Genomic DNA, 22,270 nt, shown 5'->3' with positions numbered 1-22,270 from the left:
CAGCATCAAACCTTGCTTCTATCACCAGTCCCATCTACAACTGGGTGTTGTTTTTGCTTTGGCTCCATCCCTTCATTCTTTCTGGAGTTATTTCTCCACTGATCTCCAGTAGCATATATTGGGAGCCTACTGACCTGGGGAGTTCATCTTTCAGTGTCCTATCTTTTTGCTTTTTCATACTGTTCATGGGGTTCTCTCAAGGCAAGAATACTGTAAGGGTTTGGCCTTCCCTTCTCCAGTGGACCACATTCTATCAGGCTATGGTTTTTCCAGTGGTCAGGTATGGATTGGACCATAAAGAAAGCTGAGAGCCGAAGAATTGATGCTTTTGAACTGTGGTGTTGGAGAAGACTCTTGAGAGTCCCTTGGACTGCAAGGAAATCCAACCAGTCCATCCTAAAGGAATCAGTCCTGGGTGTTCATTGGAAGGACTGATGTTGAAGCTGCAACTCCAATACTTTGGCCACCTGATGCGAAGAGCTGACTCATTTGAAAAGACCCTGATGCTGGGAAAGATTGAGGGCAGGAGGAGAAGGGGACAACAGAGGATGAGATGACTGGATGGCATCACCAACTCAATGGACATGGGTTTGGGTGGACTCTAGGAATTGGGGATGGACAGGGAGGCCTGGCGTGCCACGGTTCATGGGTTCGCAAAGAGTCAGACATGACTGAGCAACTGAACTGAACTGAACACGAGATGCTGTTGCTGCTGGTCTGGAGACTGCACTTGAAGAAATGCCAGTTTGGGGAATGGTGTGCCTTTAGCTGCCCACATGCTCCATTCCCGGCTCCTGTCTCAGGAGGAGCTCACTTCCAGTTCCTCGCTTGTTCATGCTAACTGTTAGTCACTGAGACAGCCCTAGGTCAGTACTCCCTGGAATGTTTACATTTATCAGGGGTCTCACATTTTACAGGACACAAAACTTGAAAAAGGAGAGGAAAAGTTTAACTGTGGATATTTCAGTTAGCCTGGTAGGAGAAATGCAGGAACAAATAGACTTTATTGGGAAGCTGAAGGTTATTACATGCTCTGTCCGGATGTCTTCTACTTATAAGGAGCCCTCATCACCTGCCTCAAGATAGCGGGCTGGACCCGATGGTTTCTAGGGCTTCCCAGCACTAAGATGTATGATGCTCCCTTTTTTGGAGGTGGGGGAAAGGCCTTCCCGAAGGTTCAGAAGCCATCCCTCAGAGTTGGCGTTATATTCTGCTGAAGCATAAGGCCACCTCAGACTAGCCTCATATGTGCTAAGAAGCACTACGTATAACGTAAGACAGTGCTCTTTTTAAAAAACTATGTGTTTGGCTGTGCTGCATCTCAGTTGTAGCACACGGGACCTTTTAGTTGTGGCATGCAGCATCTTTAGTTGTGGCATGCAAACTTTTAGTTGCAGCACATGGGGATCTAGTTCCCTGATCAGGAATCACACCCAGGCCCCCTGCACTGGCAGTTTGAAGTCTTAGCCACTGGACCTCCAGGGAAGTCCCATGACAGTGCTTTCGTCGGAGAACAAAAGACTGAAGAAGAAGAAGAGGTTAGGAGATGAGGGTCGGGTGGAGGTAGAGAAAAGAAAGACAGGAGTTAAAGGGTATGTGGAAAGAAGCAGCAGTAATGACCTAGGAAGCCTCATTCAGCCCCCGTGAGAAAAGCAGAAGAGAACACCAAACATCTCAACGTCAGCAACCCAGACTGATGGGTCAGAAACTGCAGAATGGAACCCACGCCAGTCTTCCCAGTATGGTGGGAATATGGGAGAGAGTGGGTGTAAACCTCGAAGCATGAAATCATGGCTCTCTTGTAGGTGGAGAAAACAGTATGATAGGCATTTTAGGAAGTTTGATGATAAAAATTAAGAAAAACATTGTTTTACATTAGAGTGCCCAACTGTCTGGGTTTACCTCAGACCATCCCAGCTTAAATCAACCCTGTATATTCACTGGAAGGACTGATACTGAAGCTGAAGCCCCAGTTCTTTGACCACCTGATGCAGAGATCCAACTCATTGGAAAAGACCCTGATTCTGGGAAACATTGAGGGCAGAAAGGAGAAGGGGACAACAGAGGATGAGATGGTTGGATGGCATCACCAGCTCAATGGACCAAACAAACTCCAGGAGATAGTGAGGAGAGGGAAGCCTGGCAGGCTATAGTCCAGGGGGTTCACAGAGTCAGACATGCCTTAACAACTGAGTAACAACAACAATCCCAGCTTTACCAATGAAAGTTGTGCATCCCAGGAAACCCCTCCAATCCAGGCAAACCAGGACCATTGGTCACCACAGCTGTTGTAATGATTCGAGTTAATATTTATAGAAGTCATTAGAATAGAGCCTGGCATACAATAAGCACCATAGGCTAAGTGTTTGTTATATTTCTATTTGAATTCCAATGAAAATGTACTGTGGCTGTGAAAATGGTATGAGACTTAAATGGCATTCTTAACTTTATCTTCCACTATTCATGTGACTGGGGAGACAGTGATCTGGTAACGCAGCACAGTCTGCATGATAATCACAGGACATCCTCGTGCAGTCAAACACAGGACAATCAAAACTGCTCTGATCAGGAGAAATGCGATCTCATCAGCCAGTGAGAGATGGGGTGGGGCAGGGAAACCAGGACTGGGACTCTCTACAGGACTGGGCCAGGAGATGTATCCATTCCAGACTGCCCCCAACACGAGCTGTAACAGAGCCAGGATGCCACCTTAGAATCCTTCATATCGCACGTTCCAAGCAGCACTACCAGTTAATTAGGGTTGGCACTCAAGAGGAAATCAATCTGCCATCTCTGGATAATCTCTGCCAGCCTTAGGGCCTGGGGTCCTCAAGGGGAACTGTTATCAGGGAGAGTGCAGAGAAGGAAGCTCCCATTTGGACATGGTTATCCTGTGGGAAGCTGATGCCTACCCTCAGAGCTCCCCTGGAACCCCACATGCTCTCCTGCTGTTTCTGTGCTGGACACCACTGAAACCTTCCAGAATTTGGGCCTAAAAGAGTGCCAAGCCATAGTAACCTGAGTGCCAGGGTGTCACAGGAAGTAGGACTAAGGGATATGCAGGGAAAGAGGGGTAGTCATCAGCAAGAGTAAATAGCAGCATTGACAGTGTCAAACTTACCTTTATTGCTTGCCTTCCAAAAGAAAATCCTGCAAGTGTTTTACTTTTTCTTAATATCAGCTTGGTAAAATGACTGAAATAATTTAGGAAAAGTGCATAATTTAGAGAAATAAAATCTATTTGTATGAAAATCACTGCTTTCGTTTTTCCAAAGCAATGCATAGGTAAATAATTCAGGCAAAACTTTGCTCATTTCCCATACCCCAAATATCCTTTACCCTTTTTTTCTCTTGTAGATATTGATGCCATGCAAATTCTTGAACAGGAATTATTATTGGATCTTCAAAATTGGATGGATAATTACTCTTCAGACTCTAGGTTTCAAAATAGAATATTATTGTAGAGTACATTCTCTTTTAAAGTAGAAATCATTCCCCCTGATTTTTATGGAGTCTTCAGGAAGTTTTACATAGTGTACACCCAAGTCACAAAGTCTGGCTTAGATGCCCCTTGCCAGCTCCCAGAGGGCCCTATGCTTACCTCTATTAAGTCCCTCCCCAGGCCACACTTATTTGTCTCTCATCTGAAGAGAATAAGCCCCTCGAGGACAAAGACTATGTTTTAGTTTCCCACTGGCCTCAATATTTGGTACATAGTAGACAAAGAGCAACTGCATAAACAAGTGAACAAATGAGTTTATGCCAACAGTTTTGTGATCGGCCATGTTCTTTTAGGACCAATTTTTCCCTAAATTAACTCTTACTACATCTCAGTGGAGCCATGAGTACTTTTAACTAAAAAAAAAAAAAATTATTACTTTAATTCACTGATATGCAGAATAACCAAAAGATATGGTTGTGGTTATAGCCCCTGGGGAAAAGAGAAGTAAATATTCAATATTTTTTGGTCTAGATATTGAGCATGTATTGACTTAATGTATTTTGTTTTGTCTGTATGAATCAGAGAAAATTCTTTCTGGTTAACAATACCTGTTTAAAAAAAGAAGTTTTTTTAAAAGTTAATACTCCTTTTAATGCTAAAGTTTGTATTCTTCTAAAGCAAGAGAAGGCAGTTGAGGCAGCACTCTTCTGAGCAGGTCTGAGGAGTAAATGAACCAACAGGGAAAAGTGTCAGCTGGCTGCTTCTGTCATGGTCTAAGGGGACAATGGCTTAGCACACTTCCTCAAGGGCGGATAGTCCAAGGAGGAGAAAGCCAGGACATGAGCGTACCCTGCCTTGGGACCAGGGGTAGCAGAAGAGGGCAACAACAATCTGGCCATTGCCTTCCTAGACCACTGTGCCCAACCAACAGCTGATGTGTCCTTTTCCCTCAATTCTAGTGTCTGGGCTCTGAGGCAGTCATGCAAGATGACTGCTGTTTCTCACTGAGGGACCACCTGATATAACTAATAAGCCCAAGAGTTTTCAAATTAAGCATACTTAATCATACTTTCTTCATAATTTGTTCCAGAATGGACTATATTATGTAATACTACTCTTTTTAAATCTAAATATTCCAGTTAATTAGGTATCAGAGATTGCCTGCAAGTGATCATGTTGGAAATATATTCAAGGATCCTTTATTAACACAGAACTAACTGAATTTACATTGATATATTTTCATACTCAAATAGAACTACAGTAAGCAAAAGCTTAAGAAAGTGAAAAACAACATTATTAATAAAATAAAGACATTGTTTTCTTGACTTAGTGTTCTCTCTGACAGGGATGGGCAAGCTGATCAGGAGGCCAAATCTGGACCACTGCCTGTTTTTCTAAGACCTGAGAACTAAGAATAATTTTTAGATTTTTAAACAGTTAAAAAAGAATCACAAGAAGAATCATTTCACGTCACATGAAATTATATACAAGTCTAATTTCACTGTCCAGAATAAAAAGCTTATTGGAAAATCACCATTCATTTACAAACTTTCTATGGCTGCTTTTGCACAAGGACAGAGTTGAGTAGTCATGACTCAGAACCTGTAACTCCAAAGGCCTAACAATTTTATGTATGGACTTTACAGAAAAAGATCTGCCAACATCTTCTCTACAGTATGAAGAAAACATGCTCCTTCAGATAAGGAGCTAAGAAAAAGCAAAAGAAAAAAATCCCTCCAACTCATTAAATACAGTTGTGGGCCGTATAACTTTGCTGATCCTATCAGCCCAGCTAACACAGACTGTTTTCACAGACTTCTTATCACTTGTTCTCTTCATCTTGAGACTTCACCTATTTCACAAATAGTCACTATTTCCTGATTTGATATAAACTCAAAACTGTAACTCTGTGGACTTGGAGCAGGCAAGAAGTTAGGAATTTCTTAAGATTTCTTCTATTTGGGAACATCTTGTGTCAACTGATCCAGCTGGGTACTTTGGGAGATACAAACTTTAATAAGGCTTTGTCCTGTAGTCTAGTGTAGTTTTGAAGGAGGGAAGCTTGGCCTAATCTTATAACAGCATATCTGGAGCAAACCCCAAAGACATGCTGAATTTTACATTTCAACATTTCACATATTTCTACATTTCTCCTGTGTTTGGGTTATAGGAGTGTTGCAGCATTGCAGACCTGGCCAAATTCTTTCAGTTCCTTAAAGTGTTTTTCATCTTACAATGTTCTGCATGTTTACAAAGAAATGTCTGGATTCTCCAGAGCACTTGGGGGTCATTTGTTAAGAAATCCCTTAAGCAATAATACTACTGGGATGTAGTGACTGCTATAGAAAATTTAAGGAAAAAACAAAAAACAACTCCCCCCGAATGAATAGCTTTCAAAAATCATTTGGGAAAGGAGTTTGTAAAAATTCAGCTAGTTAATGGTAATTTTTTTTAGATTAGAATATTTTTAATTTGGTATAAATTTCTAGTAGATCTAATCAACTGTGTTTTCAATGACATTCAGTTAATGATAATGTTGCTTGTTAAGTATTTTATGAAGTTATATGGTAATATTTTTTTCCACGGAGTTTCAAAAGCTATCATTTCAGTGAAAAATTAATGTGGAATAAAATGTGTGTTAATGTATAGATAGGAATCACCTTCCATTCCCAGCAAGGTTCTGAACGATTCCTTCACTCGAATCTCCCGTTAAAGGCAGCCCTTCTCGAAGTGGAACTCCTGCCCAGACCGGCACTTGTCACCTGCACGCTCCGATCCATTCTGACACAGCCAACCCCAGTCGGGACAACCCTTCCCTGAACCTCGACTCCCGATACCAGGTGGTGGAAGACCAGGAAGCGGGTCGCACTTGCGGTTTCTTCGCAGTTACCTCAGCGGCGCTCTTAGCGATCTGAAAGCTGGAACTCTTGAAAAGCCCCACCACCTTCACCTGAAGCGGCTGCTCGGGTGGCGACCGCGAGATGCACGGAACGGACTGCTGCTGGCTGGCCATGCCTGCGCGCGGGGACTCCTGGGGTCACAAACACTGCGCGTCGCCAGGGCAACCACCGCGCGGCCCCGCCCCCGCCGCTCGCGGGGAAAAGGGGGCGGGGAGAGGGGCGGGGCGACGGGCGGGGCGGTCGGCGAAGGCCCGGCCTTTCCTCAACTTTGCGCCTGTTGCTGTTGAACCGGCGGAGAGGCGGGAGAGGACCCATAGGCAGTCGCCACCAGGGACGAGCTTCGGAGAAAAGGAACGCGGAGTCCACGTCCCGCGTGCCTCAGTCCGGTTCGCCGCTCCCCAGAACCTCCTCTGGGAGCCCCCACCCGTGGAGCCCCCAGCCGCCCCCGCCTCTGGGATCCCTCTGGGATCGCCCAGGGTCCTCCAGCGCGGCCGTTGCCTCCGGTCAGCGCCAGACTTTCCGGGTTGGCTCGCCGCCAGGTTGGGGCCCCGCCCGTCGGTTGCCTGGGTAACGCGAGAATCCGCCCCCAGGCGCGTGCACTTGGGCGCCGCGGCCTTCCGGGGAGCGCGGGAGCCGGGCGGCCACCTGTACGCAGTGCCCCGGGAGGAGCGCCGCCCGCCCGTGTCCCCCGCCGCGGCCGTCGCTCTGGAGGCCGAACCGTCCCGCGCCGCCCAGTGTTCCCGCCATGAAGCCCAACTTCACCCTGCGACTGAGGGTCTTTAACCTCAACTGCTGGTGAGTGCGCCCCCTCAAGCGGGTCTGGGGCCGCGTCCCGCCCGCACCCGCACTGCCAGAGGAAGGAGGCCTTCCTCACATCCGGGCCACGGCGGTCCCCTGCCCTACAGCTTCGGGGTGCGGGGGGCAACCCGCACCTCCACAGCCGGCCCCTGGCCCCAACTCCGGTACTGCCCCGGAGCGCCCAGCGCCCGCAGCCGTCACCTCCCCCCTGCGCTTCTCGTCCTCAGGGGCATTCCCTACCTGAGCAAGCATCGCGCCGACCGCGTGAAGCGCCTGGGAGACTTTCTAAACATGGAGAGCTTCGACCTAGCTCTACTGGAGGAGGTGGGGTGCGGAACCGTGCTGCAGGGGGGCAGCGGCGGTGGGGGCGCTCTCCCAGGGGGAAGGGCCGGGAAGGTATCTTTAACCCCTTCCCCCAGGTGTGGAGTGAACAGGACTTCCAGTACTTGAGACAGAAGCTGTTGCCCACCTACCCAGCTGCACACTACTTCAGGAGGTGAGCAGCCAACTGGCCTGGAAGCCTAGTTTCAGACCTTGAGGTGCTTGGCCTGCCAGCCCCTCCTCCCAATGCTGCCTGCACCCTGCTTCCTCTTCCCCAGCATCCTCTCCTCTGGGAGTGGAAGCAGAAGGTGGAATGAGGAAAATCTAGCTCTACAGCTCATCAGACTTACTCTCAGGCCGTCCTATCACCCCACACAAACAACTAACACTTTGTGAGCTTTCATCAGCTGCAAAGAGAGAAAAAAAAGCTGATAAGAGCTGGGAGACAAGGGAGGGGGAAAGGGCTGGGTATTTCTCTCCCTGCTTTTGTGACTGCTAACCAGGATTTGGCTTTCAGTGGCATCATTGGCAGTGGTCTCTGTGTCTTCTCCAAACACCCAATCCAGGAATTCACCCAGCATGTCTTCACCCTCAATGGCTACCCCTACATGGTGAGCCTGATCTCGAACTCGTCCACCACCCTCCCCCACCTCCACTAACACATGGTAAAGGAGGTAACCTTCCCAGGACTGCAAGGGATGGGCAGAGAGAGGGTGGCAGTGCTCTGAGTTCTGTCCCACTCCTGCCTGCAGATCCATCATTGTGACTGGTTCTGTGGGAAGGCTGTGGGGCTGCTGGTACTCCATCTAAGTGGACTGGTGCTCAATGCCTACGTGACCCACGTGAGTGAAGCCCACAGTGCTTAGGGCTGGGAGAGGCAGTCTGGTCCTGGGAGGGAAAGAGGGGACGCCTTTGGTGGAGTCGCCTTGGGGTGAGTTGTAGGGGCAGGATTCCTAAGGTCAGTAGGCAGAGTTCACATGTATTTTACCAAGCACCATGCCAAATGACAAACTTGATTTACATCTGCCCTTGGGACCTTGAGTCTCACCTGTTACTGTCTCCTCTATCTTGCGCAGCTCCATGCCGAGTACAATCGACAGAAGGACATCTACCTAGCACATCGCGTGGCCCAAGCTTGGGAACTGGCCCAGTTCATCCAGTGTGTGAGCCTGGGCTTAACAGGGGAAATAGGGTGGGATCGAGGGACTGAGTGGTAGCTATAAGGTCCCACTTTTAGGGCAGAACTGATGAGGGAAGAATTCCTGCCTCACCATCTTGGTTTCTCCAGCCACACATCCAAGAAGGCTGATGTGGTTCTCTTGTGTGGGGACCTCAACTTGCACCCAAAGGACCTGGGCTGCCGCCTGCTGAAAGAGTGGACCGGGCTGCATGATGCCTATCTGGAGACCCGGGACTTCAAGGTGAGGACCTGTCTAATTATTTCCCCACCTACACCCTCGGCCTCTTTCCCTCTTCCTTCCCCTGTATCCTTACTCAGGCCCACTCTTCACCTAGGGTTCTGAAGAAGGCTGTACAATGGTACCCAAGAACTGCTACGTCAAGCACCAGGAGCTGGGGCCATTTCCCTTGGGCATCCGCATCGACTATGTACTTTATAAGGTCAGGCCTCTCCCTGCCACACCCACCATGTCTCTTCATCTCTCACCAGGCTGTGCTGATCCTTTGTCCAGCTGGTCTAGTCTTACGTCACTGGCAGCTGGAGAATGGATAGCCAGGAACTGGTTCTCTGGAAACATACTTCCAAATAGAAGTTTCTCTTTGGCCCTTTTCCTAGGCAGTGTCTGGGCTATACATCTCCTGTAAGACTTTCAAAACTACTACAGGCCATGACCCTTACAGCGGCCCCCCCTTCTCTGATCATGAGGCCCTGATGGCTACCCTGTGTGTGAGACACAGCCCCCCGCAGCACAACCCCAGCCCTACCCATGGTGAGTCATCCACATCCTTTTCTTTGTCCCTTCCACACCACAGGTACGCCCTCCACTCTGACCGTTATTCTGCCTCCCCACTCTCCTGCCTTGTAGGACCAGCAGAGAGCTCGCCGTTGACCAGTGTGCTAAGGGAGGCCTGGGCAGAAGTGGATCAGGGCATGGCCCAGGCTCACTGGTGGGCCACCATGGCCAGCTATGCAGTTGGTCTAGGGCTGCTTCTCCTGGCGTTGCTGTGTGCCCTGGCGGCCGGAGGATGGATCAGGGAAGCTGCTCTACTGCTCTGGACCCCCAGCGTAGGACTGGTGCTGGGGGCAGGTGCCTTCTACCTCTTCCACGTGCAGGAGGCCAAGGGCTTGTGTAGGACCCGGGCCGAGCTTCAGCATGTGCTGGGAAGGGCAAGAGAGGCCCAGGACCTGGGCCCAGAGTCTCAGCCAGCCCTGCTCCTAGGGCAGCAGGAGAGAGACAGAGCTGAGGAACAATAAAGCTTGACACTTTTGTGGCTCGGCCTTTTTCCTTGTAGAGGCAGTGACTGGGGCCAGGGGTCAGTGTGATTGTCACAGTGTAGACCTTTGGGTTCCCACCTGTCTGCCCTCCCTGCTTAGTCCCCACCTCACACCTGCAGCTAGCCAGAAGTCCTGTTTATGTCAGAAACTTTTTATTGTAAACACTGAGGCACTCTCCGAGGCAGCCCAGATGAACACAGGGTAGCACTGTCCTGGGGTAAGGCGGTTTTCCTGGCAGATAAGTCAGGCAGCCTGCCCTCTTCTAGCCCTGGACCCCGGGCTCCGAGGCCAGCTCACTGAGCCTGCGCTCCTCCTGGAGGCGGATGAGAGCATCTCGCTGGTTCACCACATCCAGTAGCTTCCTCAGGACCTGGTCCTCAGCCTGCCGATCGGCAGCTGTCTTTAGGGTTTCTGAAGGGAGGAGATGAAGCTTAGAGGACAGAGGATGCGGCAGAGAGGCACAAGAGGCACAGCCTAATCCTGGCCTGTGTGACTTCTACAACCCCTGCTGTTTGCCACCCTGTGAAATTGGCTTATCAACACTAATGGTTTTCTAGCATTGTTTAGCTGCAACATCATTCTTAAAGGAAATCTGGTGTAAAAGCTGAGTTGTGCAGCTCTGACTGAAGGTGCAGAGTAGGCGCTTAGAGCCCCATCGTCTGGTGTCCTTCAGTTCAAGAGGCAATTCAGGAGGCATTTCAGCCTCAGAGGTACTCAGACTGGAGGACTGTTGCTGGGCAGTATCTGCAGTCACGAGGCTTGTGCAAATACCAGCCTCTCTCCACATCCTGCTTACCTTCCCGGTTCATGTAGGTTCGCAGCTCTTGGTCCAGCTGCCACTGTTTCTCCTCCAGGTTTAGCTCCTGCACTCTGTGGAGGGCAGGAATAGAAAAGGCACAGATGCCTAGGGTGAGCAAAGCCCTGGCTGGGGCCTGCCTGACTCAATGCCACTGTCCCCCACTCCCCAACCCTGACACCCCTTACGTGATCATGAGCTCAGCCTCCTCGGCCACCAGGCTGTTTTTCTTCTGGACGAGCTGTAGCAGCTGTTCCACCCATAATGCCTTTTGCTTTTCGGGGGAACCTGATAAGGAAAAAAGGGGGCCAGTCAGGCCTCCAGCCAGGATCATAGGAGTCGTGGCATGAGGAATAGAGCCTGCTGTGAGCCAGACCTAGCAGTTTGGAGGTTGCTGGGGGCAGAACACAGTGCCAGGAGGCAGAGGTCTCCTAGTTTTATCCCTCCCCTATCTTTACTCACTGCTTTGGCTCCTCAAAGCCAGCTCCAGCTCTGTGCCCCTGGCCTCCAGCTCCCTTAGAGCAGCCTCAATTTCATTTAGTCGCCGCTGGATGGCCTGAGGAGTATAAGACGGGGCCCAGGAGTCTCATGATTGCTCAAGAACAGAGTCCCAGGGGAGCTCTCATCCCCAGTCTCAGGATTCTAACCCCATCAGAACCTCTGGGAACCCTGAGGCCGCACCTGAGCCTTGCAGAACCGCTTCATCTCCTCCTCCTTGGCCCGGCGCAGCAGAGTCCGACGCCACGTTGGATAATTGTTCATGGTGCCTGAGTTCTTAGCCAAGTTCCTCAGAAACTGTGACAGAGTCAGTGGTTAGGGGTTGGGAAAACTCCATTTAAGAAGGACCAGAAAGACCCTAGGTTGGAAGTGAGGTAAGTTCTGATAGAAAAGGTAGAGGCTTAGAGACATGAAAGAGACCACGTGAGAAGGCATTTGGGCTCAGAAGAGGCTGAGTGCTGTGGGTTTCTCCTGGGTGAAGGGAGGCGTGTGTTGAGTGGATGTGTGCTGGCTTGGGCAGAACAGGTGGCCAGGTTCTTCCCACTCACCTGTTCCATGTCTGAGTCCAAAGGCACATCTTCCTCTTCCTCTGTTTCCTCTTCACTGGAGGAGGACCTCTCTTCCCCCATTTCCATGGCCTCAAGAACTGAGCAGGACGTGGACATGGGCTGGAATCCCCACGACCTCCCTCCCCATGCCCCACACCCCTGTCCAAGAATCCAAAAACCACCCACGCCATCCCCACCCTGAGCCAGCAGCTACCCTGAGGGCTCTGGACTGGCATTCCCCAGCCCTTGAAGCTTGCTTCCAGGGCTTGGTGGGCCAAGGTGGAGCAGCTTCGGGGGGGCTTGGGTGGTGGCTCCATTTCCGGGTCAGGGGTGAGATGAAGGGAGGATAAACGCTGGCGTTCTGGGCTGGAGAGGCGGATCAATCGACGGGTGGGCTGGCTGGGGTTTGGGACAGGATTGGTCCCTTGGTGGAGGGCCACGGGAGTCGCGGGGCCTGATGGCGTGTTATTCTCACTCGGCATGGGAAGGTCCTAGAAAAGCCACCAGATGTTCTGGTCAGTGAGTGACCTGCCCAGCATGGGCTGAGGCTGCCCCTTGAGACAGATGTGGGACCTGGCATTCATCCATTTGTGCCATTTACTGAACAGTGTCAGGCAGTGTTCTGGATACTTGAAATATGTCAGTAAGTAAAACAGGACAAAGATCTCTGCCATCATGCAGTTTACACTCTCATGGAGGACATTCAGTTTCCCCCCATTCACTCTGCTGGGCCGGGGAGCCCTTTCCTCCTCCTCACCCCCCCACCACACACTTCCACAGCTTTTACCTGACTCTCAGGACCTCTATCGCTGCTATCTTCTTTGTGGCCTGTCTGAGGCAGGTGCTGGAGGCAGTATAAATATCCTGAGAAGGTGGGAGAGGGAAGGAGGCATCAGATGTAGGCAGACCAAGGATCAGATATTCAGTCTATCAGGGAAGGTGGGGGTGACAAGACTGCATTTGTTGGTGAATTTCTACCAGCCTCCTGGTTTCTCAGAACCCCACATTTGGGGCTTTGGAGGGGACAGAGAAGACTGAGCTTGGGAGAAAAAAGCGTAATCTTTAGTTTGTTTTTCTACCTCATGCGCAGCACCCCAGTTCCTCTCCACTTTCAAGCTCTTGACCCTGCCCGGTAGGGCCAAACACAAAGTCCCTCTGAATGCCTCCCAGGCCCACTCACCATCTCCTGGGTGCTGCCTATAGCCACCTGGCCATAATGTGGTCTCACAGATATGACAGTGGAAGCAGCTCCGGTGGAAGAAACGGCCATCAGCACAGAGGCGTTCCAGGATATAGAGGTGTTGCCCACAAAGTGCACACAGATCCTCAGCACTGGCCTGCAGTGACCCCCAGGTCCCAGGTCAGCTGGAGTCAAAGCCAAGGTCGGCCCTTCCCCTGAAACACACCTCCCTGCCCTTCCCAGGTCTTTGCCTGCAGACAGGGCCCCTGTGCTCACGTCCTGCTGCTGGGATGGTGGTGTCATTGGTTCATCACGCTCTGGGACAGGTGGCTCCTCAGTACTTGGGGTCTCAGCCTCTACCTGAAAAGGCCGAGAGGTAGAGGGACAGGGTCAGTTAGGGAGTCATGTGTGCAGATGAAAGAATTGGAAGGGAAAGGCAGTGAGACTGGATGGGGGGTTGGGTACAGGAGCTTGGGTAGCAAGCAAGACCTGGGGGACAGGACATGGGAGAGCACCTCAGGGAAGGGACTGTCCAGCCCCTGCGTGCACTTACCTCCAGGCGAGGCTTCTTGCCACCAGCATCCTCCCCATTTTCCTGCAATAAGCCCTACATTCTAAGCATGGGCTCTGAGCCCCCACTTCTTTCCCCCAACTCTGGATGTCGTCCTCTTCATCTTAGGGACCCCCACAAGAACCCCACTGCCCAGCCCAACCCCACCCAAACTCTCCACCTGAGTCCGGGTCCGTTGCAGGGTCCTCTGCAGTTTGCCAAGGAATAGTACAGCGCTGGCAGCGCCCAGGGAGCCTTGGCCGACCGAGCCTGTGAGGAGAGGCGTGGAGATCAGGGGCGATACTATATCCCCAGAAGACAGCTATGAGCCAGCCCAGAAGGCTAAAGGATACCTCTCCCAGGATGTCCCTTAGAGGGCGCTCTCTTGCTTGCTCTGTCTGTCCCTTTCTCACACACACACACACCCTTGTCGTCCCACCCTTGTCTTCCAGCTCACCTGGGTTGTGTGGTATGCTCTTGAAGGCACTATGGAAGTGGCTGAGGTAGGCAATGAGGCCAAGTGGGTCACTCCCTGCCACCATTGCCTGTGCGGACAACACTGGTGTGATGCCCAGCTCATGCTCTGCCATCTTCAGCGCCCAAGAAGTAGCTTCCAGAGCCCCCATTCCCTGGAGCTCGGAGGGTTCCCTATGGGGCAGCAGGGAGAAAGGTCAGTGGGAGACCCAGAACTTGAGCCCACGGAAAGGGGAGGGATAGCGGGAAAGGGAGGCAAGGGCAGGAAGGGTTTTTATTCTCCGCTGCACACCCACCACCACCCAGCCAATTACAACGGCTTCTGGCCTTGGGGGGCCTCCACCACTCACAATGCTCTCCCTATTGAATGCATGCTCATGGGCAGAGGGGCAGGAGTACTATCTTTACGGAGGTGAAGCGACTAGAGCAGGATTATTAGCAAGTGATGGTGCTGGGATGCAGTGGCTGTGCCACCTCCTACATGGTGATCCCCTGCCATTCCACACTGCCTGGAGGGGGCGGCAGAGAGGCATGGAAGAGAGGGAGGGTCTATCAGGGACCCCCAAGCCCAACTCCTGACTCACAGTAGGGCGGGCCGCAGACGGTGCACCAGGGCGCACAGAGCCAGCCCGTCAGCCCAGGAGGAAGACAGGTCAGTGACATGGACACCTGGGTACCCAGCCGTCTGCTCCTGGCACCAGCGCAGCAGCTCCTCCTGGGAGCCCGCTGCCCCTAGGAAGAGGAGGTTCCACATGTACCCAGGGCACCCCAGCCCGCAGAGAGAGCCCAGCTGCTGGCTGTGGGGTCTGTATGGGAGCCAGAAGCAGGGGCCCACCCCGACTGAGCACCAGCCTAAGAATGTGAGCAGCACCTCCTTCATCCCCATTTTCTCATTTGAAAAAAAATCTTTTGGGGGAATAAAGTGAAATCACTGCTAGCCACAGAGAGGCCAGCAGGCTATGAACTGAGGGGCAAGGGAAGCTCAGAGGCTGAAAGGAGAGACAGGTTTGGGGTCTGCCAGGTGAGAAGGGGCAGGACAGCCAAGAACAGCGCGACACGGCTGCCATCCAGTGTTTCAGTGGTGGTTAAAGTGCTGAGATACTCCGCACAGGCTGCCAAACGGCTGCTGCCAAGCGCCTGCTGCCCTGTGCTCTCCAGGATGCCCCCAATCTCCACCCCGCAACCCAGCGGGGCTCCAGCACCCTGCTCCCTGCTGCCAGCGGCTGCAACTGCTGTCGGTGCCTACGCATCACTGTTCGGTCAATGTTTTAGATGTGCCCGTGGAGGAGACCTGCTCACCAGTGGCTGCCTTTCCGGAGTCTGTCTCATCACTCATCTTCTGCACAGGCTCCTTGGCCTCCACGTCGTACAGGTCTCGTACCTACGGCAGCCCCTTTCAGGTCTCCAGGCGGGCTGACCACACACCCGCTCAGCCCACAGGGGAGGGCTGCCTGGGTGGGGCTCACCCAGAGGGACAGTGGCTGCGGGGACCAGGAGGCAAGGGCTGCGCTGGGGTGGAGTGCTGACCTGACTGGGGGTCACAGCCCGGAGGTTCAGGTTGGGGTAGCGGGTGGTGGGGTCCAGCCCGTACTGTGCCACATTGCGGTGCATGTTCTCCGGGGACGTCTGTGACAGGAGCTGGTACAAGCTCTCTCTAGGGGATGAGGGTGAGGGATGGGCACAAGCAGGAGGGCACCATTAGCGCTCACCCCTCAACTACCACCAGGCCTTTGCCTTATTCTCCTTTATCCACTCCCCCATCTACTCCCCCAGCATCTCGGAACCTATTCCCGAGTCCTGTCCCACATCCAGCCCTGCTCTGCCCCATCCCCCAACTCAGGCCTCACCTCTCTGCCAACACCTCTAGGGGCCCAGCGCCCTCTGCCCACCGCTTCACCATCCAGGCGGCATCAAAGGCTGCCAGGAAGCCCCGGGCCACTCCAGTGCCCAGGGGCCAGAAGGGCTGCAGGGCCAGAAGGACAAGAAACAGCTCAGTGAGGGCCTAACGGAGGGCCCAACCCCCAACAGGGTTGCCCGAGCCCACATGCCCCTGGGGGCAGAGCTGGGGGCCCCCTGACACCACCAGGCCACCCTCAGCTCCTCTTTACAACAGTAAACATTTTATTACCCGCCCCGCCCCACTTCCCATGAGGCTGCTTCTTCCCCCAACCAGGGAATCCCCGTGCCTCCTTACACAGAACCCAGAGAGCCACTCCCCAAGCAGGGAACACTGAGCCCTTACCTCCACCAGGCAGTCCCCGACCAGCCCCAGCAGCAGGCGGGTGCCGTGCCTCTCCTGCACCCGAGCAGAGCTCTCTGCCCGCATCATACTTGTGAAGTCAAAGGCAGAGACGTCCGGCCGCCCGTGGGCGTCCCGGGCAAACTCCAGCTTCCCAAGCTTGCCGTGGGTGGCGAAGTCGGCAGCTGCCCGAGCAAAGCGCTGCAAAGCCTCGGGCACCACGTTGGCGCTGCCCAGCAGCCGTTCAGTATCAGGCCAGTCCTGTGTGGCCGACAGATCAGATCCATCAGTGTCCCGTCCCCTCAGGTACACATTCTGAGGCCCCAAGAATGGGCTTCCACGGATTACACAGCAGTTGGAGGCTGAGCTGGGACTAGACGTGAACATCCTGCCTCCCAGGCCCAGCATCATTACATGTGTTCAACTAGTTCATTCAGCAGATACCTTCAGGGTGCTTACTACATAGCAGGCACCATTCTAAGCTCTGGGAATCATCAGCAAGGAAGAGACAGACAAAACCCCTGGTGGAGCTTAGTCCTCATGGAGTGCAGTGCTATGACTGGTATATGGTGTTGAGCCCAGAATAGGATTCAAGTGGCCATGTAAGTCTCAGAGGAGAAGAGCTTACTGAGGTGGAGAAAGTGCCACTGCAGACAGGATGGACTCCCTCCACACCCAGGGGGAGACCATGTCCAGGCCTGGACCCTACCTCCCAGGGTCCACCATTCAGTCCCCCCTGCCTGGGCCTGGGCCCCACCTGATGCAGCACTCCCAGCCGTAGCAGGCACTGCTTCTTGGCTGTCATCACGAAGTAGTGGGTGTCATCCTTGTAGTACACGATATTCTCCAGATCAATGCCTGTGGGGTCAGGGCAGGGTGCAGGGGATGTGTCTCCTCTCGTTATGTGTCACTTCTCCAAATACACCAGACATGCCTGACCTCTGAGCTGGGATCACAGCTTAGCCTGCAGTGGGTCCTCCCTACACAGGGACCCATGAGTTCTGGTGGCACCATGGACCATCTATCTCAGGCCCAGCAGATGGAGGAGCAAAGAGAGAAACCAGGGTGGAGTGGCAGCAGGGAGACGTGAACCACACGGTCACAGGCTTGCAGAGGACAGCCTGGCTTCTCCAAATGAGATGCGTACACTCCAAAGGGCGTGGTAGTGTGAAGCCAAAGAAAACCTAGAACACCTTCTGGAAGTACCACTTACACTTTGAATTTATGTCACTTTTATATTAAAGCCTATGTACAGAAGCACAAAGCAAAAGCCCATGCATTTGGCAAGAGATTTCTAAGACTTGTCATGCCGGATGGCCAAGTGCGGTTGTGCCTGCTGACTCCCTGAGGGCTCAGGTTCTTTGCTGCCAGGACCACAAAGATGGACAAGTGTGGGATTCTTTGGACTGTGGACAGGTCTAAGAGGGAGAGTCGGGAGCTAGGCCACAGTCAGGCACTCGGAAGGGAAATCCTGTGAGGAAGGGCCCTGACCTGTAGCTTTGAGCAGGCTCTGGAAGAAGCTCTGGTTGTAGATCCTGGCCACACCACTGATCTCGGGCACCTGTGTCTCTTCCACGGTGCGCCCATTCACAAAGTTAGCCGTGATGCCAATTGCCAGTTTGCCGCGCATTTCTCGCACTGTGAAGCCTAGAGGTGGGGACAGGTGGGGAGTGGCCGGAGGATGAGGGGCGTAACAGCCTAGAAAGGCCCAGGAGGAGCTCAAGATGCTGGCTTATTCGAGGGAAGGGATCACTCACCTTCAGGGACGAATTTACCTCCAGCCGCAGAGATGAGGACATCAAATTCATACTTGGCCAGTTGGGCTGGGGGGCTGGGCTGGAGCTGGGCACGCCAACCACTCCCTGGGGCAGAAGATGTGAGTGGCACAAAGATATAGAAAACTGAGGGGGTGTCTATATTCCCAGGACAATCCAATGAAATAAATAAACATTTAAAGGGTTTTGTGGTTTACAAAGCAGTGACACAGTCTATCAAATGACACCTTCACAACAGCCATGGAAAGGAGGTGAGGAAAGAAATGCTTCACATTTTACAAAAGTCCAAAATGAGGCTCAGCAGGGTTTGAAAAAGCCCAGGCTGTGAGAAAGGGAGACTCAGCTGACTCCCAACCCTACCCTTTTTCTTTTGCAAGGCCAGGGTATCCTTGGTACATGGGGGTTCTCAAGAGCAGAAAAGTACTTACCCTTTTTTGGAGGAGGCTGCAGGCCAGTGAAAGTGATGCCCCAGTGGATTTCCACCCCCAGTAGTAATGCCACTTTCAACAAGAGGAGCTGCAGTTGCCGGATGCCTGGAAGGGAGAGGACATTAGCGACAGAGACCCCAGGATCCTACAGCCTCCCAAACACCAGTGTGTACCTGGTCCAGGCTGGAGAAAGTCTTAGAGCTCACTCAGTCCAAGTGCCTGTTCTACAGGTGAGGAACCTGAGTCCTGAAAGCCATCTGACTGCAGTGAATCTTGACCACCCTGCCCTGGGCTGGCCCAGCAGCCCCCAACCCCCACCTACTGGCCTGTCTCTAGGCCCAGGCTCATCCGCCCCTCCAGGCCACCACACAGTGCTCACTGATGTGGTCCAGGGAGCCTGTGCAGAAGCGCCCATAGAACTTCTTGGCGCCGAGTGCCCGAAGGTCGTGGATGGTGAAGGGCCAGAGGTGGAGCACGTTGTGGCGAGAGAACTTGGTGCGCTTTTCCACCAGCACCACTCGGGCCCCCAGCATCGCCAGCTCCACAGCAGCCCGCAGACCGCAAGGTCCCGCACCCACCACCAGGCACTGGGAACACATAAGGAAGCATAGGCATGGCCAGGGGAGGGGTGGAGGGGGTGGGGGGGGGGGGCTCCTCTGACTCCGCCCACTCTCCAAGCCCCACCCCAGACACTGAGACACACCTTAGTGCGGGTGCAGGCCCGGCCCTGCTGGTAGACCGGCTGGCTCGCTCTCTTGTCCAGCTTGGCCCACAGCGACTTGGCACTCCAGTAGTTGAGCTGGGCCTTGACCTTGTGGTACTGGGAGAGCCCCCCACCAGGCTCCACCCCCAGGGCCCCGCATAGCCCTTGAAAGCTGCTCAACACATCCTGGCACAGCTGGGCCTGCAAGAAGCTCTCAAAGTGGGCATGCGCTGGGTTGGTGGAGGTGGGTGAGGCCATGGAGACCCCTGGGAGGGGATCCTGGGGACGGGCAGAGGCACGTGGTTGCTGGAAAGAAGAAAGGAAGAGATTGCAAGGGGCTGGAGAAAGGAGGAAGGGAAAAGGAAGAGGAGAAGAAGGCAGTGTGGTATCCCCAGGGAGCTCTGAGTCCTACCCAGATGGGCTCCTCTCCTCTCTGTCAGCTGCTCCACAGACAGCTGCAAACCGTTCCACTTCAAGTGAAATCTGCCAAGTTTGGAAATGAAAAATCAGCAGTCCTGAGCCCCGTGGGCCTGCAGAAAGCTAGGGAGCCTCCAGCTCAGCCTTGTCAGCCAGGAATCTCCAGGCCCTACTCCAATCCCTGGGGGACAGCAATTCTTACCCGGCCTTCAGCGAGGCCCTGCAAGCAGGCCGGGGGAATTTCTCAGACATGAAGAGAGCAGGGTGTCAGATAAATGGGCTTTCCTTGCAGTACAGATAGGGACAGATCTAATATCTGCAACCCCAGCTGCCAGACACACATACTGTCCCATCTCACCCCATACCTCCCTGTGCCCGGCAGCCCTCAACGGACTCAGTGTGCCGTTGGGTGTGGTGTGTCTTATGCCAGGGGCAAAGTTTTCCTCCTTAGCACTTGCCATTGCCTCTTAAAGGGGAGGAGGAGGTGGTGGTGGTGGTTTAGTCGCTAAGTCGTGTCCAACTCTTGGGACTCCATGGACTGTAGCCCGCTAGGCTCCTCTGTCCATGGGATTCTCCAGGCAAGAACTCTGGAGTGGCTTGCCATTTCCTCCTCCAGGGGATCTTCCCGACCCAGGGATCGAACCCCGGTCTCCTGCATTGCAGTCAGATTCTTTACCAACTGAGCCTCTAGGGAAGCCCCTTCTCTAACCACGTAGGATCCACTTCCCACCACCAAACTACCTTAACAGACAGCCCCAGGATGTTGCATCTGTCTGGTGACAAACCACTAACTGGGCCTATTTCTGACTCACTGTGGTCAGAATACTTCCCCTGTGACTTGCTGCTGCTCCAGTGGCCACAAGACCGTTGGGGAGTTGGGGGGCGACAGGGCAGCAGGATTCGCTCCGCCCAGCTTCTCTCACTCCCATAGACACCCCGCCCCATCCCTGCTTGCTCTCCCAGGAATCTCTCCAGACAAGGCTTCTCTTTGTCCCCTTCTCCCTCGCTCGGGCACCCACGCAACTTGAAGGGTGGCAGAGCTTTCTCACGTTGGGACCAGGAGGAATCAGAGGGTACGGGGATGTGGTTGCCCACGGGGGAGTTAAGGACGGTGGTGGCGTAGACCAGGGAAGACCCTTGAGCTGATCCCTCTGACCCCATCAGTCGCCTCCCCGGTCCCAGCCCGGAGCCCCGCAGGCCAGGCCCAGGCAGGAGATTAAAATCACCGCCATAGGTCACCCGGACAAGGCGGACTGAATGTCAGTAAGAGCAAAGGTCTCTCTTGGAAGGTGGAAAGGAGGAAGACCTCAGCGAAGTGGGGAGAGGAGCGACCCAATCTGGAAACACCAAGACAAAGAATGTGCGAGCGGTAGGGCGGTCCAGAAGGATGGAGGGAGCTGGACCACTGGCAGCGGGCGGTTGGGAGTACTCACACTCTGGACCGTAAAGTTTGGGAGGGGCTGGGCAGGACGGAGGCGCAGAGAGACGGCGCCTGACGGGCCAGGCGGGATACACAAGGGCCTCGAGCCACGTTTCCCAGGAGGCGCGTCCCTACCCCCACCCCGGGACCCCGCGGGTCGGGGGACGCACATTTGGCGCAGCTGGACAACTTACCCGGGGGCTTGGGAGCCCGCAGGGGTCTCTTGCTGCCAGGCGGGCGTCCCAGTCCGGGCGAGTTGGGAGGCGGGGACAGAGGAAGCGGGGTGGAGGAGGAGGAGGAAGGGGGGAGGTGGTGAAAGAGGCAGAGGAGGCGCGGACCAAAACCCGGGATTGAGGGGCTGCCGGCCGCTGCGCCCGACCAGCGAATCTAGCTGGGCGTGGGCTTCGGCCAAGCAAGCTCAGCCGGCAGAGACTTTATTGGAGCCTCATTAACATCTCATTAGCCGGCCATCCCCGGCTGGGGGCAGCCAGGGGCCCGCCCACGGCTGCAGGGTGGCGCCGGAGGGCGTGGCGCCGCAGACGCAGTGTTCCGGCTAGGGGCGGGAGACCCCGGCCCAGCCTAGCCTGGTCGCTTAAGCCAAGTGTCGGAGGCTCCGGGAAGCCGGCAGCACACCAACGGCGGAGGCTCCGGGAGCCCGGCAGCACACTAGCGGCCTCCGGCTCCATTCCGGAGCCTGCGCTTAAAAGCTTGTCCTTCCCAGGCGGGCGAGGCAACCCGCCCTTGCGCAGTACCTACTGAGCTGCCGCCTCCGAGCCCTGGGCCGGAGAAGGAGCTCTCACTGAGCAAGAAGTTTGCAGAAGCTGTAGGGTAGCGCCGAAGCATCTGTGTCCTTTACACCTCTCCTACGAGGAGATTCACGGCCCGGGTACTCCACGATGGATCCAAGGTCGGTGTCCACCTACCCTGCAACCAGTCTGCACCTAGACCCGGGCTGAGGGCATCCGGCACGGACGCAAAGTCCTGGAAACTCGGCAATTTGCAGCGTCCACAGCGGCAGAAGTGAGAGGGCAAGAAGGTCTTGGGGTGGGGCTGGGGGTGTTGGACCACTTCTAAGACAGGCGGAAATGAGAAGGGTGTAAATGAGAGGCTGGCTCCCTACTATTCAAGAATGCCTGGGAGAAAGGACCCACAGAACTGTTTGGTACCAACTTCCTCATATTCCCAATGAGGAAACAGCTGAATGTGAAGGCACTCTTCCAAGGTCATTCAACTAGTTAATATTAATAAAACATCAGTTTTCCTTTATTAAACGTCTACTATGAATATTAATCTCAATGATCACAAATGTCCCGTTTTACTGAACAG

General features: G+C 53.8%; 3 protein-coding genes across 5 annotated transcripts in view; 1 reads left to right on the top strand and 2 right to left on the bottom strand.

Annotated features, from left to right (window-relative positions):
* The window catches only part of PPIL6 (peptidylprolyl isomerase like 6), a 35,530-nt gene extending 29,075 nt beyond the window's left edge, over positions 1-6,455 (bottom strand). Inside the window, exons 1-2 of the mRNA XM_055535238.1 lie at positions 6,333-6,455; positions 3,340-3,435 (exon numbers count right to left, since the gene is read on the bottom strand). Coding sequence (XP_055391213.1) covers positions 3,340-3,435; positions 6,333-6,455 — 219 coding nt within the window. The remainder of the gene's footprint in view (positions 1-3,339; positions 3,436-6,332) is intronic.
* A 182-nt stretch (positions 6,456-6,637) lies between these two features.
* Positions 6,638-9,909, top strand: SMPD2 (sphingomyelin phosphodiesterase 2). 2 transcript variants are annotated; one of them, XM_055535236.1, is made up of 10 exons: positions 6,638-7,137; positions 7,368-7,464; positions 7,560-7,636; positions 7,979-8,072; positions 8,214-8,303; positions 8,538-8,620; positions 8,750-8,882; positions 8,977-9,081; positions 9,257-9,410; positions 9,507-9,909. In XM_055535236.1, exons 1-10 carry the CDS (start codon positions 7,088-7,090, stop codon positions 9,893-9,895), a joined length of 1,272 nt encoding a protein of 423 aa, XP_055391211.1. In that variant the 5' UTR covers positions 6,638-7,087; the 3' UTR covers positions 9,896-9,909. The 2 variants fall into 2 exon arrangements, with proteins under 2 accessions (XP_055391211.1, XP_055391212.1); XM_055535237.1 differs by having other exon boundaries at positions 8,538-8,624; positions 8,811-8,882.
* A 142-nt stretch (positions 9,910-10,051) lies between these two features.
* MICAL1 (microtubule associated monooxygenase, calponin and LIM domain containing 1) lies at positions 10,052-21,277 on the bottom strand. 2 transcript variants are annotated; one of them, XM_055535233.1, is made up of 26 exons: positions 21,139-21,277; positions 19,520-19,590; positions 19,108-19,413; positions 18,784-18,991; positions 18,405-18,509; positions 17,959-18,063; positions 17,693-17,848; positions 16,959-17,059; positions 16,205-16,462; positions 15,810-15,925; positions 15,490-15,616; positions 15,262-15,343; positions 14,547-14,694; positions 13,946-14,136; positions 13,670-13,758; positions 13,492-13,533; positions 13,215-13,298; positions 12,939-13,095; positions 12,546-12,622; positions 11,973-12,249; positions 11,759-11,856; positions 11,394-11,507; positions 11,175-11,268; positions 10,901-11,000; positions 10,713-10,786; positions 10,052-10,327 (listed from the first exon to the last, which is right to left on the bottom strand). In XM_055535233.1, exons 3-26 carry the CDS (start codon positions 19,363-19,365, stop codon positions 10,179-10,181), a joined length of 3,210 nt encoding a protein of 1,069 aa, XP_055391208.1. In that variant the 5' UTR covers positions 19,366-19,413; positions 19,520-19,590; positions 21,139-21,277; the 3' UTR covers positions 10,052-10,178. The 2 variants fall into 2 exon arrangements, with proteins under 2 accessions (XP_055391208.1, XP_055391209.1); XM_055535234.1 differs by lacking the exon at positions 19,520-19,590 and having other exon boundaries at positions 21,139-21,273.
* Between the last annotated feature and the right edge of the window lie 993 nt (positions 21,278-22,270).

The sequence above is a fragment of the Bubalus kerabau genome, chromosome 9 (genome assembly GCF_029407905.1).
Source record: "Bubalus kerabau isolate K-KA32 ecotype Philippines breed swamp buffalo chromosome 9, PCC_UOA_SB_1v2, whole genome shotgun sequence".
Classification (NCBI taxonomy): Eukaryota; Metazoa; Chordata; class Mammalia; order Artiodactyla; family Bovidae; genus Bubalus; species Bubalus kerabau.
The sequence above is the reverse complement of the archived record's forward strand: the minus strand, read 5'-3'. Positions and strand labels throughout refer to the sequence as shown.